Genomic DNA, 20,094 nt, shown 5'->3' with positions numbered 1-20,094 from the left:
CATTTTATGAAATCTGTTATTATCTTTCATTTAAAAAGTACAATCAGAATATTGTGGTTCTAATATCGAGACTTAATATGTCATAACTGTTTGGAAACATCTCATAGTCAGATATTTGACCTATTATAATCAGATACTCAAAAATGTAATTGAGTTAGGCTGTTAGATCACATGGCCCTATCAAGTGGGGCAAGTGGGATTCCTGGACACATTTCGTAGAGGAGGCCATGTTAGCAACAGGTGCATTGTGTGTGACAGTCACCCTGGTGACCACAACAAACAATGCCAAAAAACGCGCGGGTGACACTTTGCCACGGACCTTATGGATCCAATGGAGTAGTAGAGCACAGGCACTTCCGTCTGCAGGGTCTCCTGGGTATGTTTCTTTCCGAGTCTAATTAGGACACCCTCATGTTGTGTGCTTACTTTACTGTTTTAGCTGAGGTCAAACAATGTCCGTCCAATATGTCTGCAGCCGCTCTGACAGCGCGCGGGCACCAGTGCGTCTTGGAAGACTCGCGCGAGTGGAACATGGTGGAGCTCGTGGTCAGCGGGGAGGTTGTCTTCAGCTGTAATATAAAGCAGCTGGTGTTTGGTGAGTTTTTGTAGCTTTGACGTAAAGCGGAGACTAAGTGGAACGTCATTGTGACGTCGTGGTTTGACGTCACTGCAGAGTCACTGTCAGGAAACATGTTCATGTTTTTCCCCCGAAGGTGGAGATGGAAAACTGGACCCTGTTTGCAAAGAAGCTGTTGTTGCTGTAGAGAACGCTTACTGAAGATAACGTAAATAAAAAAATATATAAATGCACTTGTTGTTTGTCTGTTTTTTTATTTGTATTGTTGTAATTCACAGGTGTGCTGTTGGTGATGGGTTTATCTGCACGGGGCAGTGCACTGTTGCCAAGGTTACATCCCCTGGGCCCTAGAAATTCACACGTTCACTGTGAAAGTTGGTATAGCAGGTTGGTAAGGGATTTTGCATAATTAACATGCATTACAGTGGGACCTGTATTATTAGCTAATCTTGTGGGCCAGTATTTTTTAGAGTAGGCCTGTCTCACCTGATGCACATTCCAGGGTAATGTTTAATATATATATATATATATATATATATATATATATATATATATATATATATATATATATATATATATATATATATATTTTAAACATTACCCTTAATTTAGTAATATAATTTAGGAATATATATATATTCCTAAATTAATTATCACAAACTTACTGACACACAGTAAACCTGGTTGTATAATTACAGTATAGTTTAACAGGTTGAATACTGGGCAAATTAATGAATATCCCATATGTAGTCCACTGTGTGCACTAATGCCAACGTGGGAGGGGGGGGAGGGTACATGCATAATACATGCAGAAGGTGATAGGTGTGGTGTTGGCGGTCAATCGGGGCCTCAATAACTAATCTTTGCCTTGGTGTAACAGAAACTTTTTCCGACACTGTGGCCACAAGTATGGAATAAGAGCAAATGAGAACAGTAGTACAGTAGTAGAATATAACAGTAGCACAAATAGAGGAGTCATAAAGCTTGATTATAATGTCAATCACACAGCAAGATCTCAAATCTGAAAGTAAGCAAATAGTAATAGTAAATAGAAGCAAAACCTGTGAGTTTATTAATATAAGAAATGGGTGCATTTTACTGCTTATGAATTACACTTTTCATTTGTGAAAAGAAAAGTGCGTTTTAAACCATTTACACTGTAAAGTATCATCCACAACCAAACATCAAGACCAGAGCATGTTATTAAACTTTAATATATTTTATTGCATATTTTATTATTCCCAGTATAAGTGTTTGCATATCTGTCAATGCCCACACTAATATGTGGACAGATATTTTTCATTAAAAAACTAACACACAATCCTTTCTTAAATAATTTAAATATGTAAAATTACATTTGTGCATGGCTTATGGTTAAATCTCCCAGCTAGAAGTAGAAAAGGTAAGCTACAGAATGACTAAAAAGGAGCTTTTCTAAGCACAGTGGTAACTAATATCACTTCTGTTAAATACCTGGGGATTTTAATGTGACAACCAAGCGTCAATATTGCTCTCAAAGCATCCAAAGCTTTGCTGTGTTTATGTGTTTATGTATGTGTGTATGTGTGTGTGTGTGTGTGTGTGTGTGTGTGTGTGTGCATCCCTCAGCCTCCAAAGAGGAGGCTGAGCCTTATGTCCTAAGTAGAAAACATGGCTGCAAGTCTCTGTGCCAGCTGGCTCATGTCTCCTGGTGAAGTGAAGTGTGACAATAAATACACACTCCTTCACTAACAGCTAAGGTAGCCAAAGCAAATACAGGCAATAAACCTACTGATGTGTTAAATTTCAAAACAGTCCTCATACCTGCGATATGCATTTCACATTCATTGTTTAAATACATCAGTTAGTGTTTTGTGTGAGTCTCATAGCTTCTGCTATTCATCTACAAAAATCAATACAAATACAAATCTATACTACTAATATACACTAGTTTTCAGCATTGGCAGCAATGGAAGTATCTACAGTACTAAAGCTACCCCAATAACAGTGATTTACACAAATCTAAATGTTGGTGTGTGAATGTTATTAGGAGTACAAAGAGTGTACTGTTGCTACTTCATCACAATCAGGTGACAATTATGTGATTTAAATGTAATGTTTGTGTAACATTTTATTTTATTTTTTAAATAAAGCACTGTTTAGAGGCTAGAGGTTCTCTTTAGACATGACTTTGTTGTATTGATTGAATTAAGCTGGAATCAGACTACATGATATCGGCCTGTAAATGGCCAGATCCCACACGTGAGGTGTTTTGTTTTGGAGGTTTTCCTTTTCCTAACTGAGGGTATAAAGATAAAGGAGGATATGGAGGTGATTTGGGGTTATGTAATCAAGAATGACTTGATTTCCTTTGACACGGGGCATGGCTAGGGCAACAATTTGTCGTTCTATCCTGTGTCACAGTGGAAGACAATCTGCATTTAGAATACTCGCAAGGCCCTGGGAAGACTAGTGTGTGTGTGTGTGTGTGTGTGTGTGTGTGTGTGTGTGTGTGTGTGTGTGTGTGTGTGTGTGTGTGTGTGTGTCTCATCTCGCCTTGTTGTGCTTCATGATGCTTCTACCATCACAGTTGTTGCAGGTCCGATGTTCGGTCGGGATTGAACAATCACATAATCTGACATTGGGACCATCTCAAATGAGATGAATGTTGTGCAGTCTGACTCAGGAGTCAATTAGCGTTGCAGACCTATCTTTCACATAAGATTATCTGGGATTAAAATCATGTCTTCTAAAATAATAGAATAGCTATTAATAGTTTTAAAATGTGTCAATTTGCCACATCAAGACTTAATAAATAGACCAATATGGTTGGAGATGAAACTGCACCTCGAGCCTGGTTCTTGCTCCAGTTCTCAATTACAAGTCCTTCCCGTGGAAGGCGCTCAGGTTGAAAGCCGTGTCCATGAACCTCTTCAGCTCATTGAGGTGGGTGGACTTGTTCCCTGTCGCAGGAGCAGCTGCAGGGTCCCGTCCCACATACCTGAGAGAAACACAGAAGATTTGTCACCTGATCCTCTAAATGAAATGTTCCAATTTACCTGTGTCACAAACAAATTAGGTGACAAGTAAACAGAAACCGTTACCAAATGGGCTTCCTGTTGGCCACCACTGTGAGGAAACGTGGCCGGACGTAATCATAGTAACCCATGTTCTTGTGCTCCTCCTGGCACCAGACCAGCTCAGCGTTTCCATATTTCTCTGCCTCTTTTCTGACCAGGTCAAACGGGAACGGAGAGATCTGAGGGGGGACGGAAGAGCAAATTTACAACACTCTCATTTCCAATTCCAGTGCATAGCATGTACAGACTGACGAGATGAATTAAACACCTGTTCCAGTCTGATGAGGGCGATGTCTCTCTCCAGCTTTTGCTGTTTCCTCTCTCTAGCCAGTTCATAGTAAACTTTGCCGGTGCAGAAGATCACCCTCTTCACTTGGGCTGAGTTTTGATCGGCAGGGCCCGCGTCTGATATCAACCTCTTGAATTTAGTGCCTGCAGACATCGAATATGATAGGTCACCTATCCAGTAAACCAACATTTCTGACAAATTCTTACATCACATTTACAGAGATAAAGTTAAACCGCACCTTTGGCGAGGTCATCAAAACTTGACCTTGCATCAGGGAGCCTCAGCAGAGACTTTGGAGTGAAAATGATCAGCTGTGGGAGAAAAAAAAATTTAAACGTTTCTGTCAAATGACAAAAACAACAGATTGATTCCATCATCCGTAGCTCCATTGTGCACTTGAAAAAACTCAAGAGATAAAAGTTTGTATCTCTTTTCACATTAATTTGTTGCCACTATATAGCATGAAACATCAGCATTGGGAAAACAAAACATTTCTTTAACAATCAAATAAATAAAACCCTTTGTGCTCAGCCAACCAAGTCCAGAGTTTTTCAGGAAGAAACAAACAATATTATCCCCTGTTGGCTCTCTCACTAATTTGCTCAGGAAGTCTCTTTCTCATGCTTCGCAAAGCATTGCATTTATGTGCAACAGGGGATCAGTTAAGACATTCACTGTGGCTGAAAACTGTGAGAGACTGAAAAAAGAGCTGTGCATATAAACAAAAAGGAGAAATGCTTTACACCCCAAAACTTAATACTCAAACTAGTTTTACTTTAGAGGTTCAACGTACTAATTATTTAAATACAAATACACATTTGTACTGTGAATGAGGTAAATACAGTCAAAAGTACATCTTTCTGCAAACTATGATTCTTTTTGAAGCATGGTTGTGATATAGTACTGTATCATAACGTCGTCATTTTGACAATTTGTCTGTCTTGATGAAGCAATGAACAAATGTGAAGACATAACCCCAGTTTAAGGCTAACGCACCGTTTCCTTCAAAGATAAATACAAAGCAAACTAAATATTTTTTTGCCAACTAATTAGAGTTTTAAACTCTGGAAATGTCTTCTAAACATCAGCATTTGTTGTCAAATTACCATTTTTTTTATAGCCGTAGGCTTATGTGTGTGTCTTAACGGAAATTTATGCACATTTTCAAATATTTCATGACACGCACAAACTGGAGCTAAGTAAAACACACATAAAATATAGTGAAGACGTTGTTACACTTTACCGGTTTTCTGAATGGCAACAAAATCTGCCGTCTGAGCACATGACAGTAGTTAGCAGGCGTGGAGCAGTTGACCACAATCCAGTTACAGTCGTACAGCTGCTGGACCTCAAAATCTCCGCTGAACTCCTTTGTGTGAAAAAATAATAATAATTACAAAGGAATTAGAAATGTTATTGATTCTGAAAACAGTTATAATGTTGGTTGCTGAAAAGTCTTTTCTCATAATTGGGCAGGAGATGTAGCACAGGAGTGCATCTCACTGTATCCCTCCCACTCAGACATACACACTCAAAAACTCACTCACACACAGGGACAGAGAATGTTAATCTCTTAGTATGCTCCCACTAATAGTTTGATCAATATCCCATTTGAAGATGAATCTATAGAGCTTCTGCTGATACAGCCCGCTGTGGTTCCCTCCTTAAATGTTCCCTCGTACCAGCGCACCCTTGGGACCCGAGTTACTGCTGAATAGCAAATCTTTTGAGGCCATAATGAAGAGACTTTCAGCTCAAGAAAAATTGGCAATCATCACTTAAGCCATCACTTAAGTGGTCATGACATCAGCAAAGCCAATAACAGTTAGATGTTAACTGCAGCACACTGTAGAGTGCAGCACACTGTGTGGCGGCTTAAGAGTTTCTGCATTAGGTAATACTGTTCATCATTTAAATAGTACATGTGAACATACAGGGAACTGATCGGGATCATCGTTGCTCATTTGCAGGAAGCGTTCAGGTCGAGCTGATGAATGTTCTGGGCCCTGAGAATAGAAAAGAAGAAGAGAAAGATACATAATGACATAATGGAAGAGGAACTCCACCAAAGCATAAAGAAATATCCAAATTCATCTTTAAATACCACATATTGAAATAGTACAGGTTGGTTAATTTTCTCTTCTCACCATTCCTTCCATCCCATGTGGCAGGAGCAGGACAATACCATTGTTGCGGACCCACTTGGCTTGGCCCGGGCTGATGAACTGGTCAATGATACACTGGGCTGTGTTGTTAAAGTCTCCAAACTGGGCCTCCCAGAGGATCAGAGCATTCGGACTGGCCATGGCGAAGCCAAGCTCAAAACCTGAAGTCACAGTCAATCGTTACACGGAGCTACAAAAAGATGCATGCTGTGTGGCTGCTGGAGTGGCTTCAGTCTTACCTAGTACTCCGTACTCTGATAAGGAGCTGTTGCAGACGGTGTAAGGACCCTGGTCGGGCCACAGGTGGTTCATGGGAACACAGATACGTTTGTCCACCTCTTGATCATGCAGAACATGATGACGGTGACTGCAAAACAAAGAAAAGCAGAGACACCACTGAAGAAGGCACATAGAAACAAGATAACAGCCGCCATGCTGCCGGCTCTGTGAGGCTGTACTTACAACATGGTAATGTTTAGCAGTTATAATGTTTACCATCTTAGTTTAGTGTGTTAGCATGCTAACATTAACACCAAAGACATTTGGATTCATCCTTTGGGGACCATGACAATCCATCCAATAGTTGTTGAGATAGTGAGCCTGGACCGACGGACGGATTGTTTTCATTATTGATTAAACTATGGAGGTTTAACAAGTGATGAATCCATTATTGTTTATTGATCCAACAACCCATTTCACCACAGTAGAGGACAAAAAAGAAAGTGTGGTATATATAACTGTAGAACGATATTACCACAAAATATTTTAAGGACTCTAAGCGGTCTTAAATGATGGCGGTAAACTGTAAAAAGGTACGCACGGCATCAAAAATGAGAGCTACCATCCCTTGCTGTAATCTACACCATCAGGAGTCAGTCGTGAAGAATATTGTGTACTTTCTTCCGTCGTCTCTCACCCTGCTCTCCATTTTTAGCTTCCTACCTTATTTTAAGACTGAACAGTATCAGAACCAGGACAACCAGGTTTTGCAACAGCACATACCCAGAGGTCGTTCATTAACTCTCAATCCTTAATGTGCTGCTATTATTCCCGTCTGTAAGACACTGTAAAAGGTACGTATGTATTGTACTGTATACAATGATATGCATATAGCTGGTGTGTTACTGATAGCATCCCATTGGGAATGCTTGTTTTAATTATTTATAATTATTACTTAATAATTCATTTCTATGTCCTGAGGTGGTCAAGGTATGTGAGCGGGTTGTTTTTATTGTGTAAGCTCACCAAAGCAAATTCCTATCAGCTATGTTGAAATGAAAACAACAGGGTAATAGGATTTCTTTTAAGGTTCCTAACACAGTAGATGAAGGGTACGCACACGCACGCGCACACACTCACACACACTGCAGCCTGAGTTCCGGCCCATAAATGCACTCCATGAAGAGAACCCTCCTCACTCCACATCTTCAGTCAGTATGAGGCTCAACAAGAGTTGATGGGAGCAAAGAGCCAAGCGTTAACAAGCTCTAGCAGTCAGCTCGCTCCCAGTGTAGGAATCAGCCTTCAAAACCAGCACGATCAGACAATCACTTAAACCCCTTTAACATCACTTTAATGACACACACACACACACACACACACACACACACACACACACACACACACACATACACACACACACACACACACACTCACAGTTTGAGAGGTTATGTAACAGTTCTTCCGGCGGAAAAATCAAAATCTATTGATTATTATCTTGAAAGTGATATAGTACCACCCAGAAGACTAGATGTTCATGATTTGAGTCTTTTGAATAATATCATCCATAATTATGGACTAATGAGGGTATATAATGTTCTGCATAATTGCTTTGTTTTATCCACATTAGTATACATACTTTCTCTTCAAGAAATCCTTTGATGAACGAGCAAAATCGAGAGCATCCAGCATTAATTTGAGGTAACACACATAACTTCACGTTTAATCTTCTCGATCCACTCGAACACATTCCAAAGAGGAACCCGTAAACCTCCCGGGAAGGAGGTCTTTCTTTGGGATTGCCTCATAAACTATATGCTATTATTCTTCATTTCACATATACACAAAAATACACACATATCCTCTGCCTGGGGGCCCCATTAGACAGGGAAAAGGGTGCACGGCGCACGCTACCCACCCAAACACGACGACTGAATCCATTAGTGCGCGCTGTTACGTACATCACAGAAACGCAAGCAGGCCCACTCGACTGTAACGTGCCAATATGCTCAGCTTCTAAGAACTGTGAAGGGAAACAGAGTAGTGGGGGGGGGGGGAAATGTAGGTGGGAAAAAAAGCAATAAGGGGTGGTAGAGGGGGTAAAGCAGAGCTGAAGTATAATGAGAGACACAGAAGAGGATTTAAATGGAGAACAGGTGATACAGAGATGAAGGGTGGATGTAGGGTTTGACTGCCGTCATTTCTTTTCAGCCAGGCAAATTACCCCGCTGAAGGGGACAGCGGATGGTGAGAAGTACATGTCAGTGGTAAATGTGAGGCAAAAGAAAAAGCCTTGTAGCCTCTGGTTAGTTAGTGTGATGTACTGTACGTCGTTGTGAGCTGAGAGGGAGGGGGGTTGGTGTCAGTGAAGATGGGCTGGTGGAGAAATGATAGGGGACAGATGAGACAGGCACAGTGAAAACGGGAGCTGGTTTTGTTCATGTGTCACTCGTCCCTCCAAACCATGACAACACCATGTGGGCTTCACAGTTCCCAGGAGACTGTGCTGACGTCTTTTGTCTGACAGACTCCCTATACCACCCCTAACCCCCCCAATTAGTTAATTCACTATCTTTAGGTGGCTGTTCCTTACCTTTTATCTCTGGTCAGGCAGGCTGAGCCACACAGACTCAACTAATGTGGCAATTTATTTATTTATTTTTTAAATTTGGGGTCATTGTACAGCTGGGGGACATCATCACAGTATTAAGGATGTTTTCCAATAATTATATACTGTATATCACAACATGGCAAATATATGCAAAATGACATAAAACACTGTACTCTAGTGTTGTACATTTAATAAGAAAAAAAAACTTTAACCTTAATTTCCAATTTGGACAACATTTGTTAAATGCTAAAAGGATCATCTAATTTCCTCTCGGCATGTATAAGCTTAAAGTTTATGAGCAATTGTATATAATAAGCACCAATGGGATCATTGTAAGGAAAGGTAAAGCCTATGTGTGACTGGAAAAACCCAGTCAGTGAGTTCATTCAGTGAGTGTTCAATCATTATTCTTGAAATGTTCTGTTTATTCCCCAACTACACTCGACACATACTTACTACTTGATACTACAGCGTGGTGGCAGTGAGAGCTCCTCCTAGTGTGAGCGCATTAGTACAAGAAGTCGGTAGAGGTTTACAGAAAGACTCGTACAGATCCTTGTAGAGGCAACATTAAGTTTTCAGTTGTGTTGACATGGACTCACCTGAAGGTGCCCCGCTCTACATCCTGCCCGCTGAGTCGTACATGGATGCCATCTTTGAGAAGGGAACCAAAGGCCATGTACTCTCCTAGAGCCCAGTCCATCTGCCGATTCTTCACCAGGTCAGCTCGACCACGCAGGATACGGGACACACCTGGAGAACAAACACACAGACGGGAACAAAAATGAATCCAAGTGATATCTTAGAAGAGCACCGGGGAAGGGAGTGTAAAACGCAATGGACTGACGCACTGTGTTGTAAATAACATTAAAAAAATCCTTGTGGCAGTCTTAATTGTTATAGCGTGCGCCAAATCAGCTGTGCAGGCCAAACACCTGCTGTTAGGAAAGGATGTGTTTACAGGTGAACTGCTTTAATTGACTTAATATCATCCCTGTAGACAACACATGAGGTAAGTGTGGCACTGAGGTTCATCATTCAGCAGCATGTATCCCATACCCTGCAGTAATGTGTGCTCTTATGTCATTGCGTGGATTTCATCTACAGCATATCAGTAGGACTACTATCTTTCACCCGTCTCTCTGCTCTATTCTCCAGCACAAAGCAACTAAACTCACCAGGGTGGATCTTAAAGTCTTCCAGAGGCACTGAGCTGGCTGTTTGGCCAATGTGCTGCAGGACCTCCTCATCCAGTCCTGTGGGGACACTGCTCATGCTCTTGGGCTCTCCCTCTGTTGTGAAGAAATCTACAGAGAGAGAGAGACAGCTTCACTCCAACAGGAACTAAAAGTATTCACAGAAAAGGCATTATTTACTTGAATTACTGGATTGCAAAGAGACAATTTACCTGGCCAGGGGGAGTCGAGCCAGTGTCGAATGTGTAAAATCTTTTCATCCTTGGAGCTGGTGTATGCCTCCTCACATATCTTGTCATATTTGGCAACTTCTTCCTGCAACCACAGTTGGTAATGTGCAATAGGGAAAATATAAAACACCAAATATTAAATGATGCACAGTTTATTTACTTCAATTAAAAGAGTACAGCTGACTAACCACAACTGTTTGTAGCTGAGACAGAGAGCGAGAGCGAGAGAGAGAGAGAGAGAGAGAGAGCGAGAGCGAGAGCGAGAGCGAGAGAGCGAGAGCGAGAGAGAGAGAGAGAGAGAGAGAGAGAGAGAGAGAGCAAAGTCTCCCCCAGCAGTAATGGTTCTGCCTTGCTATATTACAGATGAGGTTTTTGCAGAGTCCATATAGCAGGTCACACAACAGAAAACAATGTCCATCAAAAGCCAGGAAGTATTTCTGACATGTGGTATAAAATAAAAGTTCAGAATGGATGTTACAATCAAAGTTTCTGTTTTGGATGAAGAACTTGAGCAATCCCATAGAAAGGCGCCCGGAATCTGAGGCATACTTCAACTTCATTGAGCAATATATACTCTATGTGAGGGATTGTGAGGTGAGGTGACTGAACTGAGGCAGTAAATTGAAACTCAAATACAGCAGTGCTGGCGCAACATATTCACCCGAAGGCTAAGGTAATATCTAAGTGTGATTTAATGCACATGGTACAGCGGATGCTGATACCAAATAAAAACGGCATACAGTAGCAGCTTCCAAAATACGGTATTTTTAACAAGAGCAAACAGCATTAGATCACAAACCTCAAATTCCTGCAGTGTCACCACTCCCTCCGCAATGAGCCGGTCGGAGTATTTCTTCAGCACATGCTCCTGCCGACGGATCTGCTTGTACATCAGTGGCTGGGTGAACATGGGCTCGTCCATCTCATTATGGCCAAACCGTCTGTAACAAACCTGTAAATACAAACAGAAGTCATGTCTAAGTGTGTAATGAGTAACCAGGTCATGATTTCTGGAAAGAGATGTTGCTGTTGAGTTTTTTCAAATCAATGTTTTGGCACTTTGAGCACCACAACGGATTGCCATATACAGTAATTCCATTAAATTAGAGAGAAGGTAACACCCGCCAACTCACTCCAAAACAATCTAGATTGATACATAACACTACAGATAAGAAGATGTGTATTTAGATTTTTTGGGGGAGAACTGTCCCTTTAAGACTCGGCTGTGACTAACCAGGTCAATGACGACATCCTTGTTGAAGGTGGCCCTCCACTCTGCAGCCACCCGGCAAACGTACATGACAGCCTCGGGGTCATCGGCATTCACATGGAAGATGGGTGCATTGACAACCCGAGCCACATCGGTGGGGTAGGGCGAGGAGCGGGCCACTCGAGGGTCTGTGGTGAAGCCGATCTGAGAGAGAACAATCACAGAAATGATGTTCAGGACAACAAAATGTGCTCAACTGTTATGTGTAGCATTGGAAAATATCATAAAGCTCAGAATACGTGTCAGAATGGTAAGTGTAGTTTGAGTCTCAGATTTTAGGGAAGTGCACAGACATCTTCCCCTTTAGCAGAGGACTGTGAAAACACCTCTCTTGTGACACAATTTGAGCCAGTAAAGTCAAGGTCAGACATTGTAGGGGCAATAAACATTAGCAAAACACTTTTTTGAGTGAAGGGGATCTTTAACACAATGTAATCACTTGTTCAGTTGACAGACGATAGTGAATTATCCAGCAGAAGTAATAATAGCACCGATACAACGGCAAAATGATTAGTATTAGCACTAGTATTATTGCCATAACATGCGAGTAAATAAAACAATATATGCATTTTGATAAATGGTAAATATGTCAGGTCACATGTTACAATTACATCAAACTCTCCAATACCTGGTTGTTGACCACCACATGGATTGTACCATGTGTGGTGTAGGAGGGGAGCTCACTCAGGTGGATAGTTTCATACACAACTCCTTGTCCAGCAAAAGCAGCATCACCATGGATCAAGATGGACATCACCTGGAAAAATCCCATCATCATTTAAAGCAGCAAACACAAAATAAGCCAGCGTGTTGTAGCTGGTACAATAACCCTAACCTTCTTTCCCTGAGTGTCTCCTCTGTAGAACTGCTCAGCTTTGGCCTTGCCCTGAACCACTGGATCCACTGCCTCCAGGTGGGAGGGGTTCGCCATGAGTGACAGCATGATGTTCTTGTCTGTCTCACGGTTAATCCTCTCGTGGTACATCCCAAGGTGGTATTTGACATCACCCGACCCCTACAGGTGTAGAGAAGGGTTATGAAATATACCTTCAGTTTTATCTCCAGAATACTTTCCTCTTGATACTTTCCCACATCGTCAAGCATATGCAGCTCCCTCACCTCATCAGCAGCCTCTAACTTGGGGTCGAATTGACAGAAGATCTGATCCAGTTCCTTACGAATCACATTGGCCAACACATTCAGTCGACCCCTATATCGAATATGGAAGGACAAGAATGAGCTGCATGCATAGATTGAGATGAGAGGCAAGGAAATGTGTATTAGAAAGTACCGATGAGGCATCCCCATGATCACGCTGTCGATGCCGGCAGCGCTCGACTTGTCAATCATAGTCTTAAGAGCCGGGATGAGCACTTCACAGCCCTCCAGACCAAAACGTTTCTCTGATGACCATTTTCTTGCCAGGAAGTCCTCAAACCTAGAGGTAAAAAAGTTCAGATGTAAGGTTCATGGATATTTGTTACACAACTGATGATACAGATTACACTGCTCCTGATTGATAATGATGATGATAACTAAAGCTCCATTACAGAAAATCCTTTTTGAAACTTCTACTAGTTTAGTGCCATGTGTTAACTATGAATGACAACACTGCAACGGCATAGAACAAGCAAGAATACAATAAGACAAATGTGCACACTAATAACAGACAGATCACTTCTAGGATCATTTATCAAAGATGAAAATGAGCTCAGATGAAGAATAGGGTGTTTATCTTTCTAAATATATGCGTGTGCAACAGTTTGGTTTATGTGTTGTGAGGCTCGGATGTGAGCTATAACTAAAAGTGAGATATTGTGCTGTCATCATAAGTCAGTAGTTTTTTATACATTGCTGACCGTGTGGATCTGATCAGGCGCGCTAGCAAAGTCCTCTTCTCAACATTAGTGAACTGCATGATTCCCGGAGTCTCAAATTTCTGACGTATCCACTGACACTGGTCCACGTTGTTAATGAACATAAATTCGATCCCTATGTGACCACAGTAGGAGGACTGAAAAAAGAAGACATGGACAAAACAAAAACATGGTACAGTTGTACGGCTTACCCCCCCATCATCATTAGACACATGTATGGAATCAATCCAAAGTACCTCTAGTCTGCGTATGATTTCTTGAAGAGGAAGAGTTGTGTCTGCTCCTCCGATGAAGGTGGTGGAGGGCAGTTGAAAGCTCCTGTCCAAGTCCGACTCATCAAGACCGTAGAAACCTACGAACACATCACGTGAAACACAGGTTTGTTCAAGACTTTCGAGACCGGACTCCTGATTGTCCCTGAACACATATACCATGTCTAAATGTCTAAAGTTATTTTTAGTTATACGTTTTTAATTTGTTCTAAAGTATCAATTGCGATCATGTTTTGAGCAGGAAAGCTGTTAGTTTACAGAGAAAACTTCAATATACTTCGATTGTCAAGATCTGAAGTTCTTATATTTCTTCTGATATCACGTGAAGGCAGCAACCTGAACCTTGGGCTCTGGGAATTTGTGATGGTAATATTTCAAAGTTTTCTGACATTTTAGACTAAATGATTAATGCATTGATTAAAAAGAATAATAACCAACAGATTAATTGAATATGCTATATAACCTGCTACTTTAATGAATAGGATAGTAGTGCCCCCTGGAAATTGAGACCATGCAGTGAATTAACTTCAAGTTTGGTCCAAGTAAATTTGTTTTTGGTGACCAAAAGTGTGAAGAGTAAAGCTTGGTTCTGAAATAAAAAGTCCAGGATACATTGATGGAGAGTACAATAGCGGGACATATTGATGAACAGCATTAGTATCCGCGGTCCAACATAAGTTTCAGTGCTCACAAAGCCCACCTGAGAGAGCTGGTCAAGCTCAAGATCTCAGGCAACATAAGAGGAGACAGGTGCAAATCATATTAGGAACACAGCAAAGACAAAGGGGGCCAAGAATAGACTCTTGTACTATCAGCTGACCAAATAAGGGGCCACAGAGGCTGTCATTAGCTTTCATTAGGGAGCTATAGCCCTGGTGACAATACATAATGCAACGCTATGTCCTGACACACACTGATCACTGATAACAGCAGCCCACAGAAACAATGTCTTTCTCTCTCTCTCTCCCTCTCTCTCCTCTTCACTAGCTATTACTGTAGACTTCGATCGCTTTCTGTGGCCGTCCCGCATCCACCGATGCTCAGTCCACTAAATGAAATGGAGAATGACAAGAGCTTGGCCTGAGATTAATGACAGCATTAGGCTGACCAACCCGTATACAGACTCAGCGGAGAACGTGATAGGGCCTTTTATACTGAAATACCACTCACACTCTAGGGTCTGATGAATTATGCAACCCTGGGTGTGTATAATGTGTGTATGGATGCACATGTATGTACTGTGAAAATCCTCAAAGTGATAAAGAAATGTTATTGAAATAAAGCACAGGAAAAATACAAATCTGATATTTTCATTATAAGGCAAATAAGGCTTTTGAAGTAAACCCTCCAATGACAATATTATGCATATAATTGAAATGCTTAAGCACGACAAGTATCCTGCGGTTATTAGAAGGAAGGACTTCTATAGTAGGAATCTAATCAGCATATATTGCCCGTGGGTTAACTCCATATGCTTTCAGTTAGGAAATGTGGCTAAAATAAAGAGTTCTATACATATTCTGTATAAAGATTAAAACAGAAAATGTATTTCTGCACACCTGGCATTTAGTTGACAGAACATTTTATTTTGAAATGTTTTCATGAAGCCTATGTCTATCAAATTACCAAAAAATATTTAAAAAAAACTATGATGATAATCTACTCAAGACATGACAAAATTCTTCCTTTATTCACAATAAAATATGTTGGTAGGGGTTTGTAGGAAGATTACACGGGCTGTGAGGCTCACCTAACTTATCGATGGTGGTGATCAGGTCGGAGGGAACAAAGGAGTCCAGATCAGCCTCCAGGATTCCCAAAGGGTCTAACTGCGCAACATGGTGACCACGAATCTACACAGAGACAGACAAAGATGTGAAGGAGGAGGGAGAAAAGAAGAGGTGAGGACAATCAGGTAAAAATGAGAAAGTGACAGGTAGGAGACAATAAGATTCAGCAAGGGGCTGAGTGTGAACAGCTGGAGAATAAACTAACACTCAGTTATAGGTCAACCTCTCAGAGAAAAGAGCCCCATGGGAGCGCTTTTATGTCTATGTACACACACACACACACACACACACACACACACACACACACACACACACACACACACACACACACACACACACACACACACACACACACACACACACACACACACACGCTCCCACTTGGACTGCAACAAGCTGGAAATAAAAGTGACATCTTTGCCAAAAGACCAAATTTAATAAATCCCTCGGATAGTTCCTCGAATTAATTTGAGGGCGAGGGGAAATGTTACCACCTGTTTTCTTTAAGTAGTCTGTTTGATATTTCCAGTTTTCAAGAAGCAGCGAGGGTAAGTAGGTTAGACTTAATCTTGCAATTTGCATAACCTCGTGCAGTGACAAACAAATTGTATATTCCTTTTAATACAAGGACACACAGTATAAACAGCTTTCAGTGCCAGTTGCATCAGTCAAGAGGATTTAGTTTGATGCATTTTTCACACACGCGTCAGAGATACTAATAGTCAGCCAGTTGTGGCTCGAGGTAGATGACGTCTTAATTCTGTACACAGACACTGCATTAAGATTTAAACAGATGCCCATGAGATATGTGTTTAATCTTTTAATTTGAGAACAACATACATCCACATCATACAAGCTGATAGCTGATGTGTGTGCATGTTTGTCTCACAGCTGGGCCAGGGGAGTGTGGAGTACCTGGTAGGCTCTAATGAGAGTGTGCACGGCCAGGTGGTCCTCCACCACTTTCTGGGCCATGTTTGGTGAGTGGGACAGCACTCTGCCCTCGAGCAGAGCGGAGGGGTGTCTCTCACCCGCCTCGCCAGACGGACTGGAGTCCTGGATGTTACGAAAGAATACGTCCCAAGACTAGAACACAGAGAAATACAGATCCAGCAGAGGCAAAGCGGGTCTATCGCAAACATGGACCAAAAGTATTCCTGATGCTTACTGACTGCTAAGTTTGGGGATGACAGGACAGGAGTCTGGGACATTGCAGCTACGAAACATCTGTACATGCCCCTGGCAATTGAGCTACCAGCACACCCTGTTTGAACATTTAAGAAATGCCCTTTTTCCAGACTAACACTGAAAACAGCGGTTAATTCAGCTGCCACACCAACTCCAGATGTGCTGGACATTGTTCCCCTCTGCAAATGTCCATTCATGGGCAAATGGGCGTTTGTTCTCTGTTATTCACTAATGTGGGAAGAAATGTTGCATACTGTTACCTCGTGGACATTTTTATGATCCTCCAGCCAGGCATAGTACATCTCCTCCACATAGTTGGAGCTACTGGCCACCGCTGAGGGGACAGGTGCAGCACCTGAGGAGCAGCCTCTCCTGGGATCAACCCAGCGCCTGGCAGGGCCCCCTTTACATGCTTGCAGCCACCGACTACCCCCAACACACCCACCCCTCAGCACACCCGCTAACGCCCGAAACTGACTCATGACTAGAGAGAAAGTGAAAAAGAAAGTTGGGGTTAGAGAGGGTAAACAATCAGACATCTCGGTATTTTGATTGCCAATCATTTATAAAACCATCTCTGAATGAGTAACGGATTGTACGCACAGAGCGCATATCGCACTTGACGGGGACTTTGCACACAGACTCCTCATGAATGAAATGACCGTATTCTATAAATAAAAAAGCGTATATTTTCACTGATCGATGCATCATATAGGCTATGTAGGCTATGCAAGACTGAATATGGCCAAGTAACGGCCTGTGTGTATGATTCTGCGCTAAATCTCTGCAGGTGCAAAACAAAAATAGGTAACACATAGGTAACAGCCAAAATCTGATGTCTCCGCAGGAGCTACCGGCTACAACTCCCTCACCTTCTCCTGCAGGATGCTTTCAGGATACTTTACAGGATGCTTTACAGGCTCATTCAGGCTATGGCGCCGACATCAATACCAAAACATTGCCTATGTCATTCTGGGTCTGTTATATCTTCGCTAATCCCTTAACGTCAACACAAATCCTCATAATCTCCTCTCGTCTCTGACATTGCAAACGCGCGGTATCACGGGAAATAGGACAGTGGTTTAAAATGTCACCTACGTTTTATTTCTATAAATTACATTTACCTTAGACTGACTTGACTCTTATTGTCATCGCCGCTGGGTGTAAATAGGACAGGTGACAGTGAAGGTGACAGATCCGAGTGCATGCACGTCTTGACACGCCCCCCGCGTGTCACGTGGTGCTTCCTGTTCACAGCGAGCAGTTAGCAGCACCCAAAGGTGCCGGTGGTGCAGAAGTAACGGCCAAGCACAGCAGTTTAAGGAGACAGATGAAGTAAAACAATCATCAATACAAAAAATACAAAATTCAATGAATTATTGTTTTATTGTTGTGTATAACAGCAGTACATTTAACCACCAGAATACTTCATCTATGAGTTCCTGCACACTTTTCCTCCAGACAGGTCATTTTCTTCCCCTCAAAGTAACATCACACATATGTCTTTTCCTTCTGTTTTAATTATATAAGGCAATTAAACTTTTATAAAGGCTGAACATGAGTCATTTGTGCAAGTGGTTTCAGATTGATGGGCTTCTACCTTGAGTGGGTTAAACAATAAGATAATTGGCCCTCCCTCCACAACCTCTCTCTCTCTCTCTCTCTCTCTCTCTCTCTCTCTCTCTCTCTCTCTCTCTCTCTCTCGCTCCTCATCTAGATTTTCATCATTCATACTTGCTGGCACAGAAGGAACTGTGTTATCAATCATGACAAGCACGGCACTGAAAAGGGGAAAATGGAGTGGGCACGAGTCGCAAGAAGATCTACCAGACAGAACAGCGTAGGTCTAAATATCAGAGCGTCACATAAATCAGAGCATCATTATGTTTGTTTTAAACTGGTAATCTGTATCAGTCTCAACACTAATATGTCCAATTTAACCATGAAGATATTTATTTCCATGATCCACAGAAGACTGTATACAACCAAACAATAAAAGCAAATGTTTTCACACTCCAAGAACATATTCACTATGATTTAACTCTAAAAGACACAAACATTGCTTCATTTTCCCTGAAACAGTTCCTCATTTTCCATTATTTGCATTTGTGTTCGTTGCTGGTCTCTGGTTGACCTGGAGAATGTAGGGTCAGGCAATTATGAACTGAAATGCAATTTTGTTGTGGTGACTTTGCCGCCTGACAAAGATGGAGTGAAGACCAGTTGCCTTCTGGTGTTTTATTAATAGTGTTCATCGATGAAAAGACCTGTGCCGCTGGGTAACATTATGGACTCTGTGTGAAATTACATCCTGTTTTAGAATAATATCATGAGCTGGGACAAAACTGGACCAGCTGTTCTGCATTTGATACATTTGTTTATGGGGAAATAAAACAATCTCTCCAACGTCACATTCTGGTGACATGAATGGTAGTGGAAATGTATCATCAGTGTTGTTGACTACCATTTGTTGGATTTGCCTGGCACTGTGAATACATCTGATTTAATCCAGGATGAACCAGTAACCTAAATAAAGTTCATGTCCAGGTGACCCGGGCTCACAGCAGTCATCTACCGTCAGGTCTGCCAAACCGAATTGACTTTGTTACGAGTCCACAGCTCATTTGGCCTCAGTACAAAAAAAGAGGGAGGAGCAGATAATTTGTAATCCATTTATCCGAGCCAAGCCTACACACCATTTATGGAAGTCCACATCATGAGGTTATTTAGAACCCTAATTCATCTAATAAAGCATGTTTGGAGGCAGAATTCAATTTGTCTGAAAGCCCTTGGTACACGTGCTATCACAAAAATCAATCACATTTTAAATGATTAAATAACGTATGATTTCATGATATTACGTGACAAATCTGGGGTGCCAAGGCACGGTGACAAACATAGATATAAGAACGACATTATTTCTGTCTGATGACTCTGAAATAGTTATTTCTAGATGGTCTGTGAATAGTTACATTACCCTGATGGAAAGAAACTACACACTGAAAATACAGCTGAATGCCTTTTAATATTATATGTTACATTAAAATGTGAGTTAACTGAAGTGAGGCTATGCAACTAATTAACAGCTGGTTCCAAATCATTTGCTCAGGTGTTGCTAGTATTGTACTGATCCTTAGATCATTAGGCAAATCATATTAATTTGAGCTGAACATTTTCTTTTTTTTAACAGGATACACTTTCTTATAATATTATTATATTATAATAAAGAGTTAATAAACCAGTACTATGTACTACATTTACAGCTTTTAATTTGATTTATGAACCCATCATTAAATAAAACCGACACTGTCAATCAGAAAATAGAGCAAATAATAAAAAACATAACCATAT

General features: G+C 41.4%; 2 protein-coding genes across 2 annotated transcripts; one reads left to right on the top strand and one right to left on the bottom strand.

Annotated features, from left to right (window-relative positions):
- The first annotated feature begins 282 nt into the window (after positions 1-282).
- Positions 283-806, top strand: c15h10orf53 (chromosome 15 C10orf53 homolog). Its single transcript, XM_029450379.1, has 3 exons — positions 283-376; positions 476-595; positions 714-806. Exons 1-3 carry the CDS (start codon positions 283-285, stop codon positions 776-778), a joined length of 279 nt encoding a protein of 92 aa, XP_029306239.1. The 3' UTR covers positions 779-806.
- Positions 807-1,775: 969 nt separating this feature from the next.
- ogdhl (oxoglutarate dehydrogenase L) lies at positions 1,776-17,225 on the bottom strand. Its single transcript, XM_029449575.1, has 22 exons — positions 17,004-17,225; positions 16,471-16,641; positions 15,516-15,618; positions 13,730-13,845; positions 13,476-13,630; positions 12,908-13,054; positions 12,736-12,826; positions 12,452-12,631; positions 12,245-12,373; positions 11,581-11,760; positions 11,146-11,298; positions 10,329-10,431; positions 10,099-10,227; positions 9,523-9,673; positions 6,330-6,457; positions 6,073-6,251; positions 5,860-5,931; positions 5,169-5,294; positions 4,164-4,236; positions 3,905-4,068; positions 3,661-3,815; positions 1,776-3,557 (listed from the first exon to the last, which is right to left on the bottom strand). Exons 1-22 carry the CDS (start codon positions 17,223-17,225, stop codon positions 3,434-3,436), a joined length of 3,051 nt encoding a protein of 1,016 aa, XP_029305435.1. The 3' UTR covers positions 1,776-3,433.
- Between the last annotated feature and the right edge of the window lie 2,869 nt (positions 17,226-20,094).

This window comes from Cottoperca gobio, chromosome 15 (genome assembly GCF_900634415.1).
Source record: "Cottoperca gobio chromosome 15, fCotGob3.1, whole genome shotgun sequence".
Classification (NCBI taxonomy): domain Eukaryota; kingdom Metazoa; phylum Chordata; class Actinopteri; order Perciformes; family Bovichtidae; genus Cottoperca; species Cottoperca gobio.
Note: the sequence above shows the minus strand (reverse complement) of the source record. Positions and strands in the feature narration are given on the sequence as shown.